Source organism: Myiozetetes cayanensis, unplaced genomic scaffold (assembly GCF_022539395.1).
Source record: "Myiozetetes cayanensis isolate MyiCay16 unplaced genomic scaffold, myiCay2020 scf19, whole genome shotgun sequence".
Taxonomy (NCBI): Eukaryota; Metazoa; Chordata; class Aves; order Passeriformes; family Tyrannidae; genus Myiozetetes; species Myiozetetes cayanensis.
The window spans coordinates 3,092,471-3,112,107 of NW_026087400.1; the positions used below are offsets into that span (position 1 = coordinate 3,092,471).

The 19,637-nt window shown below is 51.3% G+C and overlaps 1 protein-coding gene across 3 annotated transcripts; it reads right to left on the reverse strand.

Moving 5' to 3' along the window:
* Positions 1 to 907: 907 nt before the first annotated feature.
* ASXL1 (ASXL transcriptional regulator 1) lies at positions 908 to 18,284 on the reverse strand. Of its 3 annotated transcripts, none has more exons than XM_050313446.1 (12): positions 18,149 to 18,284; positions 13,620 to 13,702; positions 10,437 to 10,545; positions 9,786 to 9,903; positions 9,617 to 9,711; positions 9,195 to 9,288; positions 8,761 to 8,913; positions 8,204 to 8,367; positions 8,021 to 8,117; positions 7,431 to 7,536; positions 6,410 to 7,025; positions 908 to 5,664 (listed from the first exon to the last, which is right to left on the reverse strand). In XM_050313446.1, the coding sequence occupies exons 1-12, from the start codon at positions 18,206 to 18,208 to the stop codon at positions 2,833 to 2,835; spliced, it is 4,527 nt and encodes a 1,508-aa protein (XP_050169403.1). In that variant the 5' UTR covers positions 18,209 to 18,284; the 3' UTR covers positions 908 to 2,832. The 3 variants fall into 3 exon arrangements, with proteins under 3 accessions (XP_050169403.1, XP_050169404.1, XP_050169402.1); XM_050313447.1 differs by having other exon boundaries at positions 9,617 to 9,669; positions 9,786 to 9,906; XM_050313445.1 differs by having other exon boundaries at positions 909 to 5,664; positions 9,786 to 9,906.
* Between the last annotated feature and the right edge of the window lie 1,353 nt (positions 18,285 to 19,637).

Consider the following 19,637-nt stretch of genomic DNA (forward strand, 5'->3'; position numbering starts at 1 on the left):
ACTCATTTTCTGCATTCCTTATTTTCAGCTTATTTAGATTCTGGGATCTTTAACCATGCTGTGTGCAAGACAACCTGCCTGAGTCAGAACATCCAGTGAACTACCACAAACCAAAAAAAAGCCTTTTTTCTCCCCAAAAGGTGGTGTGGGACCATCCACAGTCCCAGCCCTTGCTCTTGTGTGATGGAAGCACTGTGAAATGTGAGGAAGTCCGGGATTGTATCACCACAGGGATCTCAGCACTCCCACAGCCCCAGGCAGGAGATCCCTGCTCACTACACGGAGTGTCCACGCCCTGAGAACCCAGACATGTAATAATTTGGTATCTTGATATTTCCTTACTGCCTAAAAAAGGGAAAGGACATGGCTATAAAGTAATTTTTCAGGTGGTTTCTATAAACTGTAATTGGCAGCACCTGCTTATGCTCTTGAGAAACATTTTTAGATCCATTTATCCAACAATGAGGGCAGGAACAGCAGGACCTGCCATGACCCTGGGACGAGTCTCAGTGCTGCTGCCCACAGGCATCACCCAAGGAGGGCAGGGATGCCCTGTGACCATGGGGGTCCCCACAGTGTCCCTCAGCCACCCTGTGGCTTTCAGAGCCTTCAGGGTGTCTGTTCCCCAAGAGCCTCACAGCATCTCTGCAGTAGCTGCACCATCTTCAGTGTTCTGTAAGTGCATAAAACTGGATTTAATGAAGCCAAGTAGCAACACAGCCCCCAGTCAGTGACCCCAGCAGAGCTTTGGAACACCCCCAGTTAAAAGAGAGGAAAACCCACATTGCCTCAGCACAGAGGAGGACTTCAGAAAAAAGGACTGAAGCCACACAAGCAGATTTTACAGTGTTTATTTTTCCAATAGCACAAGGGACAGACACGAGCAGGGCCCCCCTCCCCCCGAGGGCTCTGCCCCCAGACCAGTCCGAGCTGAACACTGCAGTGGCCCCCAGGAGGCAGAGCCAGCCCCCCATCTTTGGTAAGCAGGTTCCAAACCTCCGCTCGCCCTCACCGACATCGCAGCCCTGCCCAGGCCGGGGTGCCACGTGGGCCGGGCTCTCGTTCCCATGGGATGAGGCTGTTGGATGCATTAGGGATAAACCATCTCGGGGACTGAACTTGTTGCACCCCTCAGGCTTGTGTCTGAAAAGAGGAACTTGCACGCCTGAAAAAAAGTGCATGGTGAAGGGAGGTAGGATGGAGCTGGAAGAGGGACAGGAAGAAACCAAATGAAAATAAACCCCCTAAAACTCTTGCTACTGCCCACTTGAATAAACCAGCGGCTTCTCCCCCTCCCTGAAGCAATTGACTCTTGATTAGGAATTGCTCTGAAGAGCAGGAGGGCTGCAGTTCTGCTCTCCCTCTGTGGATGCACAAGGACGTTCACCTTCCTGCAGCACAGGCACAGCCATTCCCTGGGAGCTCGGGTGCAGCAACAACCACCAAGAGCTTGGAGGAGGAACTGGTGAACTTGCTGGGGTCGGCAAATCCCACCTGGTCATCCTTGAGCCCGCACGGCACAGTCCACCCGGGCACGGGGAGGCTGCTGGAACCCAGACACCTCTGCGTGGTGAGCCTCACGTCAGGCAAGACAGAACACAGTGGCTCTGACAATAACTAACACCACTTTAATGCAATACTGCTGTAGAGCCTGAAAATCCAAGGGGGGAAAAAAAAAAAAAAGAAAAAAAGAAAAAAGACCCCTTTATGCTCTATGTACATTACATCCATTTACAGAGTTGGCCAGTACTGTGTACAACATATAAATACATGATCAAACAGATGCAGAGAGGATACTTACAGGAGCCAAATAATTCACTTTATACATCCAAGAATGAAAATATAAAAAAAAGTTAAAAAAAAAAAAAAGAAAGAAAAGAAAAAGAGGAAAGAACACTGCTTAAAATGTTAGGTGATGGTCACACAGATGCACAGCTCGATGCCTGCAGGAGCTCAGCTGCTGTGGGGTTCAGGTCCTCACCACAGGGCTGCAGTGCAGAGCTCACTGCCCACAGCCCCGAGCTCCAGGGAACCTCCAGCATTCCACAGCAGTTTGTGGAAGTTGGCCAAAGGAGGCAGGCACAGCTGCTGGGCCAGGAGTTCAGCCAGGCAGTTCCCCAGGCACGCAGCTTCCTGCAGGCCAGCAGAAGGCATTTGCTTGGCACTTGCCCCGAATTTTTTCCCCTCTTCTTCTTGCATCCTCCACATCAGCTCCATCTGGCACACGGTGGGCTGTACACGGCTCCACATCCACCTGCAGGGCACGTCCCTGGGCACCATGGTCTGCTGCAGCATCCAAAAACCACGCAGGACCATCACTGCAGGGCAGCTCTCTGCTTACACTCACTGCACAGCAGCACTTCCCACACAAACCAGGAATGGAGATGGCAGAAGGGGAGAGTGGAAGACTGTAGGGCCTCACCTCGCACAGCCCTGAAGTAGCAAACACCCTCTTCCAGTTCCTTTGGATGTAAGGATTTCCTCCACAGAGGGTCCATGGATTGCCACAGCGAACGGCCTCTCCCCCCGGCATCAGCCTCAGCACGTGGTACCAGAGCACAGCTGGCAACTCCAGGACAGCAGGAAGCAGCAGGATCACTCCCACGGGGCACAGCCCACCCAGAGCAGGGTGTCACAGCGAGCAGGAACAGGCTCTGCATTGTCGATCTCCACGGGAAAGGCAGGTCAACGTTTTCCTCACCAAAACAAAGTGTAACAGCATTTCTACTATGAACAGAGAGTACTTTGTGTACTTTTGTGTACAGGCGTTAGGATCAGTCATTATCAAAATACACACACTGAATATACAACCTGTCCCATGGCCATAATTTATTATCTCACCACAAGGCACAATACACAGAGCTTAGAGGGTCCTATACAGTCGTCGTGGCAGAAGGCGCCGCAGCCTTTGCACATGATCATGGCCTTCAGGCTGCACGAGCACTGGAAGGAGATCTCCTCCACGCTGCTGCTGTCAGCAAACATCTGCACAGCCAGGGCCGTGCCCCGGCCCGCTGCAAAGTTCGCTTTGTGGGCGAGCTGCACCACGCTCCCAGCCAGGCCCCGGGGGAAAGCCGGAGTGTTGGATGAATAATTAAAGCTGGTGGAATTAAGCTGCAGCTTTGAAAGCTTCCCATAAAACGCTTGCTTGATATTGAGCTGAGAGGGGATGGATGAAGGCTCCAAAGGGTGACTCTGTCCTTTCCCTGGATCCCTTGAAAACTTAAAGAAAGGCCAGTCCATGACCAGTGGCTCGCTCTGTGTGTGCCCGGCCAGCTCCGTGGGGTGCTGGGCTGCATCCCCCCTGTTCTCTGCATTGCTCTTGGCTGGGCTGCCACACACCAGCACATTCTCATTTCTGACCCCTCCCGGCATGCTGCTGTGCTGCTTTGAAGTCCATTCCTCCCTGGCAGCTGGGATTCCTTCTCCCAGTGCACAGCCCTTGTCCAAGGGAATCTGTTTGCTGGGCGACAAGGTTCCCACGGCTGAACCGTGATCCAAAGCCCTGGAATGATGCAGCCTCACGCTGGGGTTGGAGGGAAAACCAGAACCAAAGAGCTTTTTGCCTTGACCTCCACTGTAATTTTTATTGACTGATGCACCTCCTGTCTGGTTTGGTCCAAGAGCAGTTACAGCTGGAGATAAAAACCGAGGCTCCGTACAGGCATTCAGCTGCTCCGGGCTCTTACCTGTCATGACACTCGTTAAGGGGTTGTGCTGTGGCACCCGGTGGACCTTGGACAACTCCTTCTGCTCCTCAAAGCTACAGGAAGAAAATTTTCTTTCCCGAGGGCCCACATCTTCAGGCTTCAGAGAGGCACTTGCCACATTTGCCAGTTGGTCTTGGCAGCTTAAAGTCGAGCCGACTTTGGAATGTTTTTCTGGAACAGCCTGGTCCTCTGCTCTAGGCAATGCTGCCCCCGATCCACACGTCTTTTCCTGGGGATCTGTGGAAGATCTCACTGAGTGGATGTCGTCGCTCCTGCTTCGGGCACTTGTCTTTATTCCTACCTCTGGCGAAGATCCTTTGCCGAAGTAGCGACTGCTGCCTCTGTCCAGCTGCAGGGAGAGGCTTTCTGACTGCTTCTCCAGCACTGGCTGTGCAATTTCCAGCTTGATGTCGACGTGAGACACTGGGAGAACTTCTTCCAGCGGAAGCTTCCCCTTCAGCAGCTGCATCACCAGGGGGTTGTTGGTCTCGATGGAGGACGCGGGCCGAGCAGAGCCGGGGGGTCCCCACCTCTGGGATGGGGGTGCAGGAGGGTCCCCAGCACAGGCCGGACTCTTTGCCTCCACAGACGATTTTGACCTAATCCCATTGCACCTCTCACTGCTGCTGTGACAGGAAGAGCCTTTCTCAGCCACCTCCCTGCAGCTGACACTTCTGAAGTGCATCTCCACCTCCGCGTTCTCATCAGCCACGTCCCCTTCCCAGTCGGACGCAGTGTCTGTTGTTTCACTGTGCGTACTCCGTATTTCCTCATCTCCACTTGCCTTCAGCTCCTGCGCCTCTCCCAGGGGCTGGTGGGCATTTCCTGGCTCGGTTCTGGGGCACCTCTCCCTCAGCTGCAGGAGTTTTTCGGAGGTGTCTGTCCTACTCTGAGAAACGAAGCCACCACGCACAGAGGGCTGCGCCAGGGCCTCTGCATTTTGTTCCTCATAACACCGTTTGCCATCACTGCCTTTCCCTGCCTGCAGCTGGGCAGCGTCACATGCCACAGGGATCACTTTCTTCGCTCCAGCAGTCACCGTTTTGGAGGTATCAGCAACACATTTTTCTACAAACGTTTTGGAGTTGTTAAATCTAAACCTAGACACCGTCTCTGGATCATGGCGTTCTGTACCACCCGATGACAACTCTGGCGGAAAAGGACAACTGGAGGAATTTTCCTTTCCATCAGAAGGATAATCCAGCTGTGTGGTGGGAGCACCAGCACCTCCGAGTTCCACCACAGCCCCGTCTCCCGTGGGACTGACCCCTGCTCTCTGTCCCCCAGAACACAGACCGGTCACCACGGGAACTGCACATCCCAGATTTGTGCTCTCCTGAGATGCAGCACAAGGTGGGGGTTCGGTCCTTGGGTCACAGAGGAGCTGCTCAGGGCTCTCCTCCGGCCTCTCAGGAGTCACACTGTCCAAGGGTGACCCGGTCACAGAGTCACAGAATGGCCTCCTGGGCGACCCATCACCGGGCTGAGTGTCCCCTGGGCCAGCCCCTGCAGCACAGCCTGGAAGGCCACTCCCCTCACTCTTTGAGGAAGAGTGGTCTTGTCTGGAAGAGAGGCAGGGATTCACATTGGCCCCCTCAGAGCCAGCCCTCCCTCTGCTCAGAGGAACAGGCGACTGTAGTTGTGCTCGCTGTAGATCTGCCGCACGCTTTCCATGAGCTCTCTTGGATCTCCTGTGCTGGGAACGCCTGCCGGATTCTCCTCCACCTCCTCCTTCATCGGTGCTTCTCCCCCCGCCTGGGCCACCCCCTCCTCCGATGGCGGCGGCTTCGCGCTGGGCTCGGGCTTGCAGAGCACGGGCCTTAATGTCTGCGAGGGTCCGGGCCCCGGGGCGGCCCCGGCCGGAGGGCTCCGTGCTGGGGATGATCCGGGGGCAGATCTGGTAAGTGGGCTGACCTTTAACCACCCAGGGTGGTTTAATACGTGAAAGTTGAATCTGAAAGAAAGGGAAGAGCGGTTGGTTCCAATACTGACCATCTCCGGTGAAACGCGTTTTACTGGCATCTGCTCATCACAGTTCTTTTCGACACAGTTCCTCTCACAAGAACTCAACAAAAAAACCTTCAAATTTCAGCTTAGGAACTACTTTACACAGAGAAGCAGCATGTTTCTGCAACCTCTGCTCCGTGCTCTGTAAAGCTCAGTTCACACTAATATTGTTTTACTGGAGCCCTGCAGGCAAACACAAAGCAAGTTATTTACATCCACGTCTTCAGACATATCAAACTGTTCTCCCCTACACCAGGATGACTACCCTGGAGCTACCAAAATGGGTATCTCTAGTCAAAACAGGAAAAGTCAGAAGAAATACTGAGATTCTGTCCAAAAAATTAAAAGGGAACTGAGGAACTACACAGGATAATGAACACGATTTGAAGGTCTTTTGCTACAAATCAACTCGTCTCAGGCAAAGTGCTTTCTGTATCCACAGAAATGCCAACGAAGGGAGCAAGTCAAGGTTACCCTGTGCTCTTGTGCAAAGACCTTGGGATGATTTTACATTCTTTGCCTGTCTAAATACGACAGCAGACTGTGGCAATCAGAGGCACTTTGCCAGCTCTACCAATGAAACCCTTCGACTCCTTCCCGTAAGGTGGCAACACTTGACATTTTAGCAATGATTTGATGCTACTGAGCACAGCAGACCTGAGACACCAAGCAGCTCTAAAGCTCTTTCTTACCCGGATGGGTGGGACTTTGGGCTCCTCTTTAGTAGGCTGTGGCTTTTCTGGGTGAACACTTTCAATTGTGTTACGAAAGGACTGACGATCTTCAAGCCGGGGCTTCTTTTCGGGGAAGGACGCGGAGGCAGCCTCCTCAAAGCTTTTCCTCTTCTGCTCCTTGGACTCCTGAGCAGAGTTCTCCTGGGGCAAACTGGGAATTCTGTTCCCAGCTGCCAAAGATGGATCTTCCGACTTGCTGTGTGATTTGGAAGTCTCTGGAGAGAGATTCAGCTCTGAACTCTCTGCCTTCAGTCCTGCAGCTGAGGGGCTGGTCAGATCATCTTTCTTCAGGTCTGTCTCAGGCTTTGGCTCTTTATGGAGGGAGGAATCTGGCCCCACAGGAGCAGGCTCTTTGGGAGCCTCCGTGTGCTCGGGTTCCCGCAGTCTGTACAGGCTCCTCCTGGCCCGGCACCGCAGGTCAGCCCGGGAGCGTTTCCGGAAGCGTCCGTCCCTCTGCCGCGTGGTCGGCCCGCGGGGCAGCCTCGCTTCTCCTTTAACAGACAGCTCTGTCCTGTTCTCAGCATCTTCCTGCACCGAATTCTGCTCCTGGGATTCTTCCTGGGTCAGGCCCAACCTATGGGGCAAACACAAAAACCAGCTAAGACCTAAAGCCCAGCTCAATTTCAGCATTACTGAATAGCAACCACCATGGGCAGAGACTCCTCAAACCCTTGTTAACTCACCCTGCAAGGGGAGAACCCGCACATTCACCACATTGCTACCACAGAAAAATAAGAAAATGTAAATATTTGTAATAATTAACTTGTCTTGGAAACAAAATAGATGGGTTACAAAATTCTGTGACCCAGCCAATTCCACGAAGGATTTTCCCAGAGCAACAGCTGGAACGATTCACCTGACAACCTGTATTCTTCAAGGAGTTTATGCTGCATCTGCTCAGGCATTGTCAAACAGAAACAACATCCTGCCACCTGCATAAACATGGATAAAACAAGATAGACAAGGTAAAATTTCTCACTTTTGTCCATAGTAGTCCTCAAAGAACTTCTCTTTCCATTGCTCTACTCTCTTTTCCTTTTCCATCTCCTGCCGGATTCGAACTTGCATCTCGTGGGTGAACTCACCTACATGGAAGCAAGAGACTGAAATTCAGTTCTAAACTAAACTGACTCTGCAAATGCAACCTCTAGTGTTTGGACAGTATAGCAGCTCTATATATGAAGGACAGACTGGCTGCTACCACCCTGCTCCCCACCCTACTCCGGATCCATGTGCTGCCTGCAGCTCCATAAGGATGGTGGTCACACAGCCTCAAATAAGTCTGGAAATAATCATGTTTAACCAGACACAGGCCATCATTTAAGGAAAGATAAGTCTGGCACTACTTTATACCTTCACCGCTTAGCTCTGAAAGTCCCATGGCCCCAAAGGAAATCACATCTTTGATTTTAAAGGGGGGAAAAAAAAAGAAAAGAAAGAAGAAAAGTTGGGGGTGACAGAGCTGCATACGCAGCAAAGCTGAACTACATTTCTGTTCATTAACTGCAAAAGAGAAACAAAAATCCCACAAAATGAGCACCTACTCCCTGGGAAAGCAGAGCCACTCACCGTCGGCGAGCCGCTCTCTCCAGCTCTGCGCGGCGTGGGTGAAGAACTCGTTGTTGAGAGCGCTGCCGCTGAGGCGCATCAGCCCGTCAGCCCCGACCTGCCAGGACACACAGGACACGTCTGCTCCAGCTGCTCCACACTCAAGGGGCAACCAGTGAAGGGAAAACACCCGAGTGCTCGTACCTGTCTATCGACTTCGGGCAGGAGGTAAAGCAGCTGCTGCTGGAAGTGCGACGGGAGCGCGTTAAAGGTCCTGGAGTTGATCAGCGCCCGCAGGTTTGTGTTGACGAGGATGGAGCCAGGGGTTTCAAAGTCAATATCCTCACCCCTGTTCCGCTTCATTTGCCCTGGAGTTTAAGGACAGGCAAATAAAATTAACATTGTTTTATGTAAGTATTTCAGTATGATGGGCAATTAATTTAAACTGCTACGGCAAAAGGAGTAAGAGAGGCGAGAAAGACTCCAGTATGCAAGTGTGAAGAATGACTCCAGCACAGTAATTAATAGACACATCTGGAATTTTAATATGAGGTCACAGTTCTGCCATATTCAGGTACAACTCTCAATGTTTCCTTCAGACCAGGCAAACTTTTAAGCCATTGTCTCACTAAATTTCAGGGTGGAAAGCCTGGCTTGCGACCTCAGATCATCAAATGCCTCCTGGGGAAAGAGATCCTGGCGCTCTTTTCTCAGATTCAACATCACCGATTATTCCTCTACCTGTAACCAGAAGCACATACCAGCCGTGGGCTTTCGGATGCCCCTCAGCAGCTGTGGAGGATCCCTGTTTATCTCTGTCCGACTGCGCAGGCTGGTTTTGCACAAGGCCAAGGAGCTGCTGCTGCTGCTGGATGTGCTGCTGCTCTCTCCGTCAGCGTGCCTTCCTGTGAACCCTAAAAAGCAAACCAACTTCATAAAAATACACAAAAACCAGCCAGAACTCAACCAGGAGGGCAGCTGAACATGCAGGAATTATCTGTTACTAACAGGTCTGCTATTACAGGGTATTGCCCAGGTACCAGCTATTTTGATGGAGTTACACATGCACACAACTCTCAGCAGTCACACTCATTCTCAGCAGGCATTACCGAAATCCTCAGGCAAACAAGGATGACTGGGAGATGGAGAGAGATCTGTGAGGTCAGCAGGAACCCCCTCCCAAAGCCGTGCTCACCTGAGGCAGACTCCATGTGCGCCCCGTTTACTTTCAGCGGGGTTAACACCACCCGTGGCAGCATCACACCCGTCTTTTTCTTCTGTTTGGTTGTCTGCAGGCCAGATAGGAACCAAAAACAAAGAGAAGGAATGAAGACATTAGGGAAGGGTAAAATGATCTAAACAGCATGCTCTTTGGTTAAAGAACTGCCTGGCTCCTAGGCAAATCTTCAGGTGTCACTATACTCAGGACTAGCAGAGAATTCAAGTTTGCCTTCCCGTACATCATCCCTTCCCATCCTGCCAGCTCCTCACCCAAGGAGACAGCCCCTCAGCTCTGAGGCACCTGTGCACAACTAGTCCCTGCCACACCACCCCCAGCAGCAACAAGAGCTCCCCTTGAGAGGCTTCACCCTTCCCATCAGTCCCACTTTTTCCTACCTGGGAAGCGGTTCTGTAGCTCTCCCTGGTAGCAGGTCCCTTGCTCTGAGATTCTGTGGAACAGGAGGCGTTAGAGGAGGTTTCATCAAGAGACACTGAAAGAGATGGGCTCTCAGTCAGACACGGGAGTAGGCCCTAGAGTTTAGGGTTAATGCCACCAGACACTTACCATCATTGTCACCACTCACAGTGCTGGCTTCGTTGGACCCACAGCTTTCTGCGTCCGCTGTGTCCTCCAGCTCCTCCCCTTCTGGCACTGACAGGTTCCGGGACCACTGCAAGGCATCCTTCTAGAGGGGAAACACAACTGAGGTGGACACAGCCCTCCCTCCCTTCCAGACTGACACCAGTGGGAACCTTTAACCTTAATTTTAATCCTCGATGCAGAAAGATATTTTAAAGTACATTTGGGCTCACAGCAGAACAGAAGTCACCTAAACTATAAGCACTTCACAGCCCCCTCCTAGACAAGTAATTCATACCCCCAAAATATCAGGTTAATAATAATTAATTTAATAAAAAGATGAATAATTTGTCAATTTTTTTTTGTAAGTAAGGAGATCCTATTAAAAAGAAGTATCTCATTCTTGCTAAGAAAGAACAGGTAGCATCAGAGGAGCCAAATACTAAGACAGTAAGCTTAGGAGATTTTTTTTTCTACTTGTACAAGCAAATCAATTTCAATGCCATCTATTTTCAGCAAAATAGGGTGATTCAACAAGATTTTCTAACAACAGAAAATATATGGAAATGAAACAGCTGAGATATCTGTTGTCTATCAAGCTGATACTCACACCTGGGAGCAGAGCTCAGCATTTACCTTGAGTGTGAAAAGGCTGATGCGTCCAGGCAGTTTGTAGAAGAGCCCATCCCCTCCCCGGGAATTGGAGTGCAGCATGGCGTTGAGGCAGGCCAGGGGGGACGTGCCACTGGAACAGAGGAAGGAAGAGAGGGAATAGGTTAAGAGATGGGTTTATCAAGAAAACAGCCCCTGATTTCTTGATCTGGTTAAAAGGGCACCATTTAGCTGACAGAGGGGAACAGAGGTGACGTCATAAATTTTATGGGATGGAAGCTTCAGTCAGAATAGTGTCACTGCTTTCATTCTGACCTGTGCATCAGCCTCAGCGCATCACATCAAGCCATTGGCAGCAAACAGGAAATGTGACACCAATTTTAAGTTACCCTCATCTGGTTTTAGACATTTCTGACTTTTATTACCTGTTTCCTCCCCTCCTCTGCTTGAAACCTTCAGTCTTGGATTGACTTTAGAAAAACCCCAGATTTACTCAGTGGTAGAAAGACATAAACAAACTGCACACACACGTGTTACTGGAATGTCTCCCTGACAGGTCACAGACCAAACTGCAGGAGCAGAGCTCGAGATGAAGGCTCTGATGCACTCACTGGTCCTGTGTAACCCCCTGGTTAAAGCCCCATCCTACACTCACACCAATGGAGCTGCTGTGCCACGTAATATTGTGTTTTCCACTCAGTCCCACACGTACAGGCAGAAAGTTATCTGGAAGAGACATTACAGCAGCACCGACTGCATTCTTAGTAAAAGTGAAACTGAAAACTGGATCGAGATAAAATATTTCTAAGAAAATCATCCTCAAATTGAAAAACTTAGAACACTCTGTTTCCACCCCGAATTCATGTTTGGGTTTTGGACATTCCTTCACAGGCCTTGGCAACAGGCAAAGTCTGCCTGTATCACTTTTAGATAATATGAATAAAATTTCCAGCCTGGTGTCCTGTTAGACAGGGCTTTCCCCTCTGTGTTTACCAGATGCTGCAAGCACACTCACCAGCCACAGAGTTCTGTGAAAACATCGAAGTGAGTAGTTCCTCCCCGAAACAAGAGAAAAGCAAGTGGTTAAAACTCTGCTGAAGTAGCTAAACTCAATATGGTGCTGGGCCCAGTGTCCTGGCTCGAGCACCACCCCCATGGTAACATCAGTGTCCCATATGGAACACGGCCCTCCTGGCAGAGCAGCGCGACCCCTGAACTGGGGAGCCCCACCTCAGGACTGATTCAGAGGGAAAAACATCTCGAGGCACTGAGCTATTTCCTTCAGGAAATGGAGTTTCAGGAAGGGCTTCTATACAAGCAGCAGCAAAGCCGGCTGCATGTTGAACCGGGCAGGCTCACCGCCTTTATTCTGTGAACAATCGTGCTCCGAAGAAAACAATCTTTTCTTACAGCAGAGAATTAATGACCGGGGAAGGAAAAGCAGATATCCCAAGGGAAACCACCGACCTTTAAAGGAATTAGTTAGCTTTGTGGGATTTAACCTGACACATGCTCCGAAGTCAGGTCTTTACTTATACAGTGTGACAGGCCACTTGTAAAAACTGGGAAAGCAGAGGATAATTTCTCTGTGTGAAGAGCCCTGCTATTACCTTTGGCAGAGATCTGCCTGTGCACAGAGATCTGCAACTGCCTGCTTAGGTAACAGGACTGATGTGAGAGTTGTACAGGACTGATTAAAGCAAAACTGTATGAAAGTCCTCATTAAAATCTGTCTGAATTCTACTCATGGCTGTGAAACCATTGTCCATATCCAAACCAGTAAAGATCTCCTCAACAAGGTTCATAGAATCCAAAGATGGTTTGGGTTGGGAAGGGACCTTAAAGCTCATCTCATTCCACCCTCCTGCCATGGGCAGGGACACCTTCCACTAGCCTACATTGCTCCAAGCCCCATCCAACCTGTCCTTGGACACTTCCAGGGATGGGCCATCCACAGCTTCTCTGGGCAACCTGGGCCAGGGCCTCCCCACCCTCACAATAAAGAATTCCTTCCTAATATCCAATCTAAATCTACCCTCCTTCACCTTAAGGCCATTCCCCTTTATCCTATCACTATGTGCCCTTGTGAAAAGTCCCTCTCCACCCTTCTGGTAAGCCCTTGGCAGGTGGGCATTCCAACAGCTCCAAATTTGATGCAGTTGCAGACACGGGTCCTGCACCTCTCCAAACAAGGGCAGGTCCCACACCCAACACTTCTGCACACGTCACTGATTTTCACTATTTAAACCACCCCAGCTGTTTCCTGATTTCACACAAATGAGGAGCAGAAACAAGCTAACATTTAGGTCCCAGGAGAAATCAATTTACCTTCTGTAGGTGGGTAAAGTACAGGTTCAGGAAATGCAGACATCAGGGTGGAAAACAGTCCACAGACACAAGGGGAGGGGGAAGCAAGACTAGAAAAAGAAAAGATTCCCCAGGAGGCCCTCCCTGGGCAGCAGCTTTTTCTGTCTCTGGTAGTCAAACTTCCTTTTTTTTTTGGACTATCACAGTTACCCACTTTCTTTGAGCTGCAAGACACTCTGTGTTTCTACTACTGTCATGGAAACAGATGGAAGCTCACAGGAACTTAACCAAGGAAAGCAGTCTCCCACTTCTGCCCTTTCCAAAGCTCTGTATCAAGTTGTTTTCCATATGAAACCCCCTCTGAGATGGGCATCAATGTCAAGAGCCACAGTCATGTGAGTTGCACTCTCTCAGTGCTCGAGAATCTGAGCAGCAGCCAGTGTAGTGACACAAAACGAAGAAGACTGACTTGAGTCTCCCAAAACACAATGTCTGCTCTGGAAATGAAGCATCAGAGGAGACAAAACTTAAACCATTCTCAACCTCGAGTCACAATAGCAGAAACTGCTGGGAGCTACTCGTGAGAGAACCACGCGAGTGAGTGGTAAGTACAGCACAATGCAGGGGTCTGATCTGCAAGAGGCATTTATTTCCCAATAGATGGGTAAAGGGACTCTCTGTGTTGTAAAAAAATCCACAGCTTCCAGTTATTGTCAAAGAAAAAACCCCACAACCTGTGCATAAATGTCTGTGCTGTCATCTGAAATTACTAGGCTGGAAAGAAAAAAAGGGAAGCCAAGTGGGCTGGGGATGAGGCAGAACTGCACGAAGCAACACAAGCCTTCAGACGCTGCCTCCCCCATGCTCCACGCTGGTTTAGGCAGGATCATCAATACTAACCTCATTTCCTTTAGTCCTTCAGCCTCTATGACCTGCAGAATCTGTTTTGGGGTCATGGGAGCATCAGAGTAATTTTCCAGCACCTGAAAAGACAGAAAGACCATGTGTCATTACAGAATTGGCTTCTACATTCCCAGAATTACTCCATCAGCTGTGGCCCAGACCCAATAATGTGTCTCTTCAAACTCGATTCATCTGCAAAGACACACAGTAAAATTTCAGGCTACCTCAGGATCCCAGTGAGCATCACAAAAGGCTTTACCTTCATCTGGTTCCTAATGAACTGAAATACAAACATGGAGGAGAAAAAGCAGCAGAATTCGGCCTTGACCCCAGGGGAAGCTTTACTATAGACATCCAGTAGACTTCAGTATACATTAGACCAAGCTGCTGCCACATAAACCTTCAGAACTGAACATCAGGTCATTGACCTTTAATGATGTAGAGTGTTCTCCTACCTCTCCACAAAGCATCCAGTATTTTCCTGCCACTAAAAGTATTACTGTACAGCCATACAGTCCAATAGTGTACCTTCCTTGGATCACTGCATTTATTTCATCTTTGCTCCATCCCAAGAAGGGAACCAGGGCTAAGAGTCAGAATTTGTGTCAGAGAAGGACAGAACTCAGAAAAGAACAAAATAACAGTAAAGGATTTGGGAAAAAAATATGGCTGGAGACACAAAAGAGATTGAGTGCTTGCCTTTGATAAAAATGAGGAAAATCAGATATTAAAAGGCAATACAATAAATAACAAATCATCCTGCCATATATTATATGAAGAATAGAACTGTCTAAGAACTAAAGAGGTTATTACGTGATTTTCTTTTAAAGCCTGTGGAACTTAAATGCTCCGAAATGTCCAGAAGCAAGAACTCAAGGATTCAAAGAGAGGACCGGACATTTCTGTGGATAAGAAGATTACCCACATAAACAGGAAACAATGAGCAAAAATAAGCTGCAGTAGATGTAAACCACGCTGCTTCTTCGGGAGCAGATTACCCTACAGCTGCCGACCACACGCCGGCTCCTGCCTTCCCCAGCAGCAGACAGTGCTGCTCTCGGAATGCAAAGGCACTGAGCTCCACACACCTGGGGCTGAGTGAGGAAAGACAGGGTGAGACAGGCAAGGGACATGGCCTGGAGAAGCTACAGGACATGGCCAGGAACAGGCCCGAAAAGCAGCAATGGGAATTCACTCGGGACTTTTTTATCATAACTCTGGTCTAAATTCCCCCATGTCACGGCCACACAAGGCACAGCCCCGGTGTTGTCGGTCCCCACGCTGCAGGAGTCAGCAACACGGTGCTGTCTCTCAGTCTGACTTGTGTAGGAACCGACTGGACAGACCCAAACGCCCCATTTCCATCAGCGACATCTCGAAGTGAGTCACCATGGCAGCCACGGCAACAGGGCACGTGCAAAAACACCCCAATTTTCGCCTCCAAACCATCCCCACCCTCCACCAGTAAAGAAGAACCCAACCCATGTCACTGCAGTTCTGCACCTCAACGATATGTTGTGATAAGGCCAGGTTGGACAGGGTTTGGGACAACCTGGTCTAGTGGAAGTGGTCCTGCGCAGTGCAAGGGGTTGGAACGGAGATCATCTTTAAGGTCCCTTCCAATCCAAACCATTCCATGATTCTATAAAAGGAATTTCTTAAATCATTCTCCACCCAACAGGCACTTTGCAGATGCCTGAAGCTCAGAAGCACTTGAGAACGAGGTGAGAACCCGGATGGGGAAGGGAATTTGAGAACTAACCTGAGCTGAGACACAATGAAAACACAAAGAGTTTGAAGGAAAGATCAAAGCGAGTGATAAGCCATATTCGGAGACAGTAAACTAAATTAATTCCATACAGCTCCATCACACTTTTTCCTCCCTCCACAGGTCACAAGGTCTCCGTGCCTCCCTCCTGAGCTGTCACCCTGTCACTCAAAGGCAGCAGACAGCTGACACGGGGAAACGCATCGCTCCCGAGCCCAGCGAGATCCGCCAAACGCAACACGCCTGTTCCAAAAAAAATCAGGGAATTATTCAAACCCCTCTCCAGTGACAGACACAGCAAGCGAAACACGCGGCCCAAAACTGAGCACGAAGGAGCATTTACATACGGATAAAAGAATCTGCACTCAGGGGAACAATTTCCAATCAAGAGCTGTATTAAGTGTACAGAGCCCTTAATGGAAGAACCGGGGGAAGAGAAGATCCTGCAAGCTTTAGACACCAAATCCCAGCCTCCAGAGCCAGCCCTCCATCCTTCTCCAACCTGACACTTCCACTGCCACATCAACCTTCCACCCAGAGCTACAACCTCAGCATTAGCTATTCCTTACCCCCAAAACAGAATTTCCCCCCCTCCACTGTTCATAGCCAAGGAATCCTGTGCCCCTAATTATGGAAGTTTACATCACTTCCCCAATTAATTTACTGGACATCCATCTCTGACAGCACCTGTGGGACAGTGCCATGGCTCTGGGCATCCAGATGAATCTTTAAAGGCTTATTTCAAGGAACGTGCAGAGCTTTGGCTCTGTAGGAGTAGCAACACTGAAAAGCACTTTTGCCTGTGATTCTCAGGAACGTCGAGAGGAATACAAAATACACCAGTGCACATCAGAGAGGGAAATTAAAAGCATTTTGACAGGGAGCATGTGTAAGACTAGTGTGAAATAAAGATCTATTTTTAGTGGATTTACAATCAGTCCTGCAAGCTGGAAGTGCAGCTACGCAACTGTAGGTCTCTCTAAGTGGATAATCTAGTATGAGATCGTTCTATTTCTGGTTCATCAATGGCTCTAAGGTGCTGTTGAGGCTTAGACACCTCATGCACCCACTGTGCCTGAGGTTCTGGCCAGAAGACAGGTGAGAGGAACTGTGTGAAGAGTTCCTTTCCCCATCACATGAGGCTGAGGAGGTGTATTAGGTGACTGCTTTAAAGTCAGGGTCTCATGAGCTGCTTTGGGCAGCAGATAAATACTGATTTTTTTTTTTTTCCACCTCTCAGGGCTCAGGATGTTCGAATGAGCTGACTTTGTGCAAGGCACAGCCCCTGCCCCCAGGGTCACCTACCAGGAAAGCATCCCTGCCACCTGCAGGGACACACCTGGCTCACAGAACCTGGACCCCAAGGAGAAATGCACGATGGAGAACCAACCAGACCACCAGGCTCCCGCAGTGAAGTTCCACAGAGGCTGCCCTAAGCCCTTCTTTGGTTTGCCAAGCAAAGCCACGTGGGTCTAAAATGTTATAATTTACACACAAAAGATGATGCAAGTTGCTGGAAGACAGATTCTTGTCTGATTAGGTTTCCTCCTGGCAAGCAGTAAGAAAACACTCCAATAGCCAAAGAAATCTTACTCAGGAGCACAAAGACTTATCCTCAGCATCCTCAGTACCAGACATGAGTCTCCCTGGACTCACCCACACTGTTCCTCTGAATGTTTATGTGCTCCAAGCCATAACCTGGGCTGGCAAAATCAAAAACACACAGAGCAACAGAAGAAACCAAAGAAAACAACCACCCTCAAGCCCTGTAGATCTGTTTCTACAGAAGTCCATGGGCTACACAGGAGGAACACTGTACTAAACACCACTGACAGGGCTACAGGGAGGAAAACAGGGATCTGTTCACACCGACTGCAGGCAGCTGGATCATCCCTTACTCCATGGACTGGCACTCCTGCACCCGCACAGATCTGTGTCACCGTGTCACTGGGAGAGAATCAACTCTTAAATCAAACCTCTGACCAGCACCTGACTGTAGAACTGAAGTTATTTTTCTTGTTACACTTCCCAGCTCACAACTGGGGTCCAAGACAGATCTGACTCAAACACTTCACAGAGGGAAGTCCAACAGCAGCAGCCTTCCCACAGGCACCACTGGAGCAGGGCTGGGCTTGGAACTTAGAAGACCTCAACAAGGAGATTCCCTAAGACAAAAGGACTAAGACATACCCCTGGCCATGCCCCCTAACCCCAAAAGTGACCAGGGATGTTTAGTTTAGTACAGCTGCTGCTCCGGGGCAGCCCGTCACACGGAGGGAACCCACACCCCGCTAATTAAACCAGAAACTTTTGACAGCAGCCGTGCCCGGGCTCCGGGCTGGGCTCTCTCCAGGGGCTCAGGTTCGCCCCACGGAGCCTTTCAACCATCCGAAAGGAGGAGAATGGACCCGAATGTGTGCCCCCTGGCCGGCACACACTGACCCGCTGCGGGACGGCACCTCCCGAGCCCATCCCGGGAGCCGGGACCGGCGAAGGCCGCGGGGACCCCCGGCAGGAGGGCGGGCAGCTCGCCCCGGCTCCCCCCGGCGGGCCGGGGGCCGCGCTCGCCCCGCGCTGGGGGCGCATCCCCTTCCCGTCGGGCTGGGGAAGGGAAACAAGCGGGCAGGAGACCCCCGGCCCCCGCCTCGGCCCCACGGCCGCGATGGCGGCGGCCCCGGTCCCGTTACTCGGGGAGGCCCCTGGGCCCGGCCGAGCCCCGCGCCCCTTCCCCGGAGCGCCCCCGCCCCCCGGGCCTCACCAGGCGGGCGGCCTCGGCCCACGTGCGCTCCTTCTTCCTCCTCTGCTTCATCTCCTTCATCCTCCTCCTCCTCCTCCTCCTCCTCCTCCCGCGCGGGCAGGCGCAGCGAGGCGCGGACCGTTGGGCGCGCGGGCGGGCAGGCGTGCGGGCGGCGGCCGGGCCGGGCCGGGCCGGGGCGGGGCGGGAGCAGGGCAGGCGCGGCGGGCGCGGCGGGCGGGGCGCGAGGCGGGGGCGGCTCCGGGCGCTACGGGAGGCGGCGGCGGCGGCGGCGGCGAGTCGGGCCCGGCATAACAACGGGGTCAAAGGGCCGGCAGCGGGGCGGGGCGGCGGGGCCCGGCGACGGTGGCCGCGGCGGGACACGGCGGGAGCGGAGGGGCGGGCACCGGGAGGGGGGCGGTGCCGGGGATGGTTTGAAGGAAAACAAACCGCAAGGGCCGCCGGGAGTTGTAGTCTTCGCGGGCGGGCCCGCCGTGAGGGAGAGGCGGCCCGAGGACTACAAGTCCCGGCGGGTGCCGCGCGCCATGGCGGGAGAGGCCGCTACCGCCGCATGGCCGCTGTGGGGGAGCGGCACCGCCCGGGCCGGGCCGGGGAGGGGGGACCGGGGCTGAGACCTGCGATAGCCCCCCGGGTGAGAGCCGGGGCTGTTTGCGTTCTGGCACCTGGGTTATCGCAGAATCGGAATGGGTTAGGTTGGGAAGGACCTGAGGTCATCGAGTCCAAGCCGTGACCGATCGCCGCTACATCAACTAGACCAGGGCACCGAGTGCCATGTCCAGTCTGTCCTCACACACCAACAGGGACAGTGGCTCCACCACCTCCCTGGGCAGCCCATTCCTATGCCTGGCCGCCCTTTCTGTGAAGAAACTCCTCCTGATGTCCAACCTAAACCTCCCCTGGCACAGTTCAAGACTGTCCTCTCCTCCTGTCTGTAGTCACCTGGGAGCAGAGCCCGATCCCCACCTGGATAGACCCTCCTGTGAGGGAGTTGTAGAGTGATGAGGTCACCCCTGAACCTCCTTTTCTACAGGCTAACCATCCCCAGCTCTCTCAGCTGGTCCTCATCAGACTTGTGCTCCAGACCCTTCTGGGCCCATTACAAAACTCACTGCAGTTCTACTCACATTTTACCACTTAGTTTACCCAGAGACTTTTTTTTTTTTTAGGTAAAAACAACACAAGGCTTTGTAAAACACGGAATTGCTGAGCCCTGCCCCAAATTAACGATGAAAACCACACGTTTTGATAGATGCAATAAATCTTATTGACTTTATTACACGTCGTATTTTAGGATCACTTTACATTCCTAGACAAAAGAGATGATACAAATAAATATAAGCTGTAAAACTATGGACAGAACTATGGACAGGTTCTTTTTTCTCTACAGATCACCTAAGAGAAGGTGGAGGTGGGTGTATCTCCAAGGAGCTGAGAGTTCTCACGGACAGCTGCGCCCACAGGGGGACATTCTGCGGCACCTCTTCAAAAACAA